Raw genomic sequence first — 5,895 nt, 5'->3', positions numbered from 1 at the left:
ATATTAAAATCAATAAATAAGCATACATATGAATATTAAATAAAAATATTAAAATAATTAAAATCATGACCTATTAGTGCACATATGAGATAATTTGAAAAATACAATAAGACGTATAGTTTAAAATTTGATAATATTAATTATAAAAATTTATTAATTATAAACATTATAGGTATGAAATTATAAATATTATGAATACAAATTATAGATGTTATTAATATGAAATTATGGATGTTATGTGTATGAATTTATAGATGTTATGTGTAAACTTATCAATTAAATAGATTAATTTAAGAATTTGATATTTTTTTAAATTCAATTATGATAAAATTTAAAAAATATTTGTGTTAACTTTATATTTACATATGCAATAACTAAAAAATGATATGTGTATGGATGTAATATCTAATAAACATGAATTTAATTTTTAGATGTTAGTTGTATGTAATTATGGATGTTATGTATATGTACATATGAATGTTATGTGTATGAACTTAGTTAGTATACAATATAATTATAAATGCACATAAAAGCACACACAAAAAATTAAATCAATTTATTACCATACCTCATCAAAGTTAGGTGGTTTTTCATATTCGCAAGAATCGGTTGACTGACAAAGTGACAATAACCTCGTCGGGTGAATCCTTTTTTTGTTCAAATTCTTCATTAGCACCTTCTACTATATGTACCGTATTAATGACGAATTCAAATGCCATACTATCTACAACGATAAACGTGACTTCTTGTAAAATTTCTTGACTTATATACTATTGTGTTTGCAATGGTATTAGAGTGATGATTTTTGAATGATCATAATTAAATTAATGAAAGGTATATATTACAAAGAATCAAGTGCAAGTAAATACCTTAACGGAAACAAAGAATTAATGATTTTTTTGTATTTCCATTGATTGATATTAAATGCCTTAAGGGAACAAAGAATCAAGTGTAATTAACTCGATTAATGTATATTATCATTACCATCCATTATTATTATTATTTAATGTATTCTTAAATATAAAAATTAAATTATAAAAGGAATATTAAGTATTAATTACAAGAATGCCTAATAGTAAAGAATATGATATTATAATTAATATCATTAATAAATGGAGTTGATAAGAATATGATAAGTGAAATGATAAGAGAGTGGGCTAAAAAATAAAACTGTTATTAAATGATGTAAATGAAGTATATTATAGAAAGTTTTGGCTAATTATGGCTGAAACTTTTTTATTACCAAACTTTTTCCAAAGAAAAAATACGTGTAGCTGAAGAAAAAATACAACGTATATAGTAAATAACGCAAATAACGAATTAAAAAAAAGTTAAATTTTAAATTTTAGCAGATGTTTTATTAATTATTATCAAATTTAAAAATTTAAAAATTTAAAATTAACACTCTTAAACACATTTATACTACATACAATTACTTCCAATTCCACCACCGTAACAGAGTTTTCGACGTCCGCCGCGCAGCCTACATAGTGCCCCTCTGGTCCACATCCACAATTCACCGTCATCACCAGAGGCAGCTTTGTGGCGAAGTGCCTTTCCTTCCAAGAGCCCCACTGTGTTCTGCACCCCGTGCAGCCGCAATCGTAGTTTCACAATCCTGTGCTCCTGCCTTCGCTGCCGTTCACGACCCCAGGACAGTCTCGGATGTTTATTTTTCATGCAGATGCGGATGGTTATTTTTCATGCAGATGAGATGTTTATTTTTCATGCGAGATGGGTTGCTTACCGTTACCAGGGGTGTCGAAGACAGCTTAGGGCTGACGATGCAACGAATCCGGTTCTGCAGAGCCAGTGACGGCGCAAGATGGGTTCCTTCCAAAGGCCGACGGTGGCGGCGCCGTCGACTGTAGGGATGCAGGAGGTGGCACTGTGGATGGTAAGGGCTTCAGAAGGAAGGGCGACAGCGCAGCGAAATGGTGGTGTGGACTGGATGAAGGGTGGCAGCACTAAGGTCCAGCACAACAACAGCGGCGGCACGATGGGGACGACACAAGGCAACGCTGACGTGCGTCTCTAACGGCAATGATGACGGCACAATGGGGAAGAAGAGTCAGCGATGCGGTGGAGATGCGACGGCACGACGGAGAAGATGAGTGTGCGTTTGGGAGGCTGCTGTGAAAAAAGGGGTTACGGTTTGATGGGGGTTAGGGTTTGTTATGGTTATTGAGCCTGAAACGCGGTCCGTTGTTCACATCTCCCATTGTTCACCTAGCATCCTCATCATCAATAATCAGAATTCTCCACTCTATCCTTGAAGGCAAAACAAAAGCCTCTTGGTGGAAAATACTGCCCAAAGCAGCGTTGCTTGAATGCCCCAGTTTTTTCCCTCACGAATCAGAAAGCACAGCTGATTACATTCATCATCACACTGCAAATGCTCTCCCATATTCGAACTCCAACACTTATTTAAAGGGACAAGTGAGATGACTACTTGACCAACCCAAATTGATTGCTCTCCCATAATTATCTTTGTAAACTAAAACATTATGGGGCTCAACGTTCATTTGGATAACCAATTTTCTTTTACATCACAATCACAACAAAACACAAACTTTACGGTTGAATCACATTCATAAATAATTAAATATTGTTCACATGATTATAGTCCCACTCCTCTAATCTGCTGAGACAATCATTATCCATTTCATAGTTTATGACAATCTGACCCTCCGCCTAGTTTCCACATTTTTACCAAATAATCCATGCCAAATTCTCAACTCCACCATAAACATTAACAGCAGTACTAATTCAGCCATCCTTGAAATTTTGAATTTCAGGGTGCCCTCAACATACACTGGCATCTCATAACTCATATTATTCTTCCACTTTCAGCCACAAGGACCCTTTTTCCCCATCAAAACATCTTAAATACTATCATCTAACATCAAAGTCCAACAAAATCTAAGGTTCTGCTCTATCAACAATTATATTTCAGCTCCAGTGACCAATTCTAAGGTAACATGAAATTAGACTCATCACATAGACACATACACATTGCATTGCGTCATCCCCAAACCATCTCAATTAGGATTAAGGAATTTTGCTTAAACATGCTTACCAGATCATCTTTTAGACATTCAATTAAATAGTTGACATGCACAGAAAAGCAAATGACAGTTGCTAAATGACTTCATAACTTGACAGAATTAAAGAAAAGAAACAGCACGAATATGCAAAGCAAAAGTAATCAGGTCGATTAAAAACTACAACACAGAAAGCACAGATCACTCACTAACAACTTAAGAAGTACTTTGAGCATCAAGCATGAAACAAACAACTGTACATAAACTTGAACTCACATTGATAGTGCATTGCCAAGAAGATCACCATGAAGGTTCCAGAAAACACTTCCTGCGTCATCTGAATTTCCGGTATCAATAGCAATGCCACCAAAGATAGCTCGAAACGCGCCGCAAACCACAGAAGGCGCAGAAGCGTTGGTATTGGGAGCAACTCTAACCACCTTGTGCAAGCTCAGCCGCGTTCCATCGACGGCACAAGAAGATTCCACATTTGAGACTCGAGATACCATTTTGTTCAGCTCAGAAGCCGAAACATCAATGTCCTTGGACAGAAGCTTGAAGGACACGGCGGTTTCGATGACACTGCCGCCCAAAACTGCCAAGGCTTTGTTGTTCTCCTCAGAGAACGAAGCATGGGTCATGGCACGGCGAAGAAGCCCAATTTTCTTGAAAGTGTAACTGATAACATAAACATAGCAAACAAATTAAAAGATCACAAACTAACTAACTAAGTAACTGAGTAATTAAGAAGAAGCACAAACCCTAGCTGTTTCTGGAGGGTTTCGAGAGCGGAGGAAAACGGCGAAAGAGATTTGAAGTGAGCGTTAATCGGTGCGTGTGCCTACTTAGGAAAAGATGAGCATTTGGTTATGGTGAATTGGTGATCGATGACAGAGAAGAGAAAAAAGATAAAAAATGGAAATTGTGAGTGACCTGAATAGATGGTAGGAGTGCGATGAATAACAGAGAAAAGGCAATGAAGGAAGGAGACGATCGCATTTTGGAGTCTGCTTGCTGCTGCTGCTACTTAAGCTGAAGCGTCCGAATTGATTTGTCACTGAAAAAGGCTTTACTTTCCTTTGCTAAGAAGGAACCAAATAAGTGAATAACAATTCCTTTCGAGTAAATAGCGAAAATCATCTCGAAAGATACCCAATCTTCATTTTCGTCCTCGATAAAGATAATTAAAATCGTTACTGAAAGATACACGATTAGTCACGTTGGTCCTTCCGTTAATTGGATAATGATGTGTCACGTTAAATGCCACGTGGCATGTGATGACGTGGAGGGCTAATGCCACGTGTCACAAGATAATTGGTTGACATGTCAGATTGATGATATCTGGCATGCCATGTGTCAGGTCAGTGACATGTGGCACTTGACATGTAAAAAAATTATTTATAATCAAAATAATTCTTAAAAGTTCAGACGTAAGTCATTTTCATTCCTAAAATTTTAAAAATTAATCAAATTAGTCCTTATATAATTTTTTTTTATTTTTTTGATAATATTAAATTTAAAATATTTTTTAATACTACTAATTTTAATAGAAATATAATTGACAATCAAAAAATTAGTAATTGTATCTTTTTTTCTTAAAAATTTGTTCAATAAAATTATCTCTCTCCTTTAATTTTTGTCAAAATCTCTCTTATTCTTTTTTTTTCTAAAACCTTTTTCTTACATTTTATATATATATATATATATATACTCAAAATTAAAATGTATGTATTTGTTACCCTAAATAAAGTTATATGCTCAAAATAAAAATTTATGTATGTTAACCTAAATGAAAGTAATACCATAATGAAAAAAAAGATGTATAAATTTTTATTAACTTTGTTTAGGTTAACATACATAAATTTTATTTTTGAGCATATAACTTTATTTAGGGTAATAAATACATACATTTCAATTTTGAGTATATATATATTCCAGCAAAATGTAATAATGTAAGAAAAATATTTTAGAATAGAAAAGAATAAGAGAAATTTTGACAAGAATTAAAGGAGAGAGATAATTTTATTGAACAAATTTTTAAGAAGAAAAGATACAATTACTAATTTTTTGATTGTCAATTACATTTCTATTAAAATTAGTAGTATCAAAAAATATTTTAAATTTAATATTATCAAGAAAAAATAAAAAAAATTATATAAGGACTAATTTGATTAATTTTTAAAATTTTAGGGATAAAAATGACTTACGTCTGAACTTTCAAGAACTATTTTGATTATAAATAACTTTTTTACATGTCAAGTGCCACGTGGCATTAGCCATCCACGTCATCATATGCCACGTGGCACTTAACGTGACGTCATCATCCAACAGACGAAAGGACTAACGTGACCAATCGTGTATCTTTCGGGGACGATTTTGATTATATTTATCTTTTGAGAACCAAAATGAAAATCGGGTATTTTTCAGGGACGATTTTGGCTATTTACTCAATTCCTTTCTTTTCTTTTCTTTGCATTCTACCAAGTTAAAAGACGACACTTTTTGTTTTAGGGGACGACTTACATACATATGGTAAAAACGTCTTTTTGTGAAGATGATGCTTAATAAAATAAGAGTAATTATTTAAATCTGTCTCAAGAATTTTAAAATTGGATATTTTTGTTTTAAAAAAAATTAATACATAGATCAATTTTTAAGATTTTATTTCGATAGACAAATCAGTTATCAGTTCATTTCCTTACAAAGTAATTATCCAGATCAGTCTCCAAAAATTTTAAAAATAGACATTTTAGTCCCCAAGAAAAATTAATAACAAATCAATCTCCAACATTTTTCTCTGTTAGACATAACAGTCTTCTGTCCAAAAATAAAATAATAATAATAATAATAA

At 32.9% G+C, this 5,895-nt stretch overlaps 2 protein-coding genes across 2 annotated transcripts; both read right to left on the bottom strand.

The window, feature by feature from the left end:
* LOC110266287 lies at window positions 1,209–2,407 on the bottom strand. Its single transcript, XM_021110646.1, has 4 exons — window positions 2,309–2,407; window positions 1,860–1,967; window positions 1,748–1,822; window positions 1,209–1,635 (listed from the first exon to the last, which is right to left on the bottom strand). Exons 1-4 carry the CDS (start codon window positions 2,405–2,407, stop codon window positions 1,423–1,425), a joined length of 495 nt encoding a protein of 164 aa, XP_020966305.1. The 3' UTR covers window positions 1,209–1,422.
* Window positions 3,133–4,144, bottom strand: LOC107632374 (protein NUCLEAR FUSION DEFECTIVE 2). The gene is made up of 3 exons (XM_016336063.2): window positions 3,978–4,144; window positions 3,806–3,885; window positions 3,133–3,722 (listed from the first exon to the last, which is right to left on the bottom strand). Exons 1-3 carry the CDS (start codon window positions 4,041–4,043, stop codon window positions 3,317–3,319), a joined length of 552 nt encoding a protein of 183 aa, XP_016191549.1. The 5' UTR covers window positions 4,044–4,144; the 3' UTR covers window positions 3,133–3,316.

Source organism: Arachis ipaensis, chromosome B01 (assembly GCF_000816755.2).
Source record: "Arachis ipaensis cultivar K30076 chromosome B01, Araip1.1, whole genome shotgun sequence".
Taxonomy (NCBI): Eukaryota; Viridiplantae; Streptophyta; class Magnoliopsida; order Fabales; family Fabaceae; genus Arachis; species Arachis ipaensis.
Note: the sequence above shows the minus strand (reverse complement) of the source record. Positions and strands in the feature narration are given on the sequence as shown.

What these genes read in the sequence shown, in the direction of transcription:
- LOC110266287 (XM_021110646.1), bottom strand. Translation starts at nt 2,407, where the DNA reads ATGGGAGAGCATTTGCAGTGTGATGATGAATGTAATCAGCTGTGCTTT. An exon ending in AAGCAACGCTGCTTTGGGCA is followed by an intron (nt 1,968 to 2,308) that starts GTATTTTCCACC and finishes GCTGGACCTTAG; the next exon opens with TGCTGCCACCCTTCATCCAG. An exon ending in CTTCGACACCCCTGGTAACG is followed by an intron (nt 1,636 to 1,747) that starts GTAAGCAACCCA and finishes CGTGAACGGCAG; the next exon opens with CGAAGGCAGGAGCACAGGAT.
- LOC107632374 (XM_016336063.2), bottom strand. Translation starts at nt 4,043, where the DNA reads ATGCGATCGTCTCCTTCCTTCATTGCCTTTTCTCTGTTATTCATCGCA. An exon ending in CACTCCTACCATCTATTCAG is followed by an intron (nt 3,886 to 3,977) that starts GTCACTCACAAT and finishes TTTCCTAAGTAG; the next exon opens with GCACACGCACCGATTAACGC. An exon ending in ACCCTCCAGAAACAGCTAGG is followed by an intron (nt 3,723 to 3,805) that starts GTTTGTGCTTCT and finishes TTATGTTATCAG; the next exon opens with TTACACTTTCAAGAAAATTG.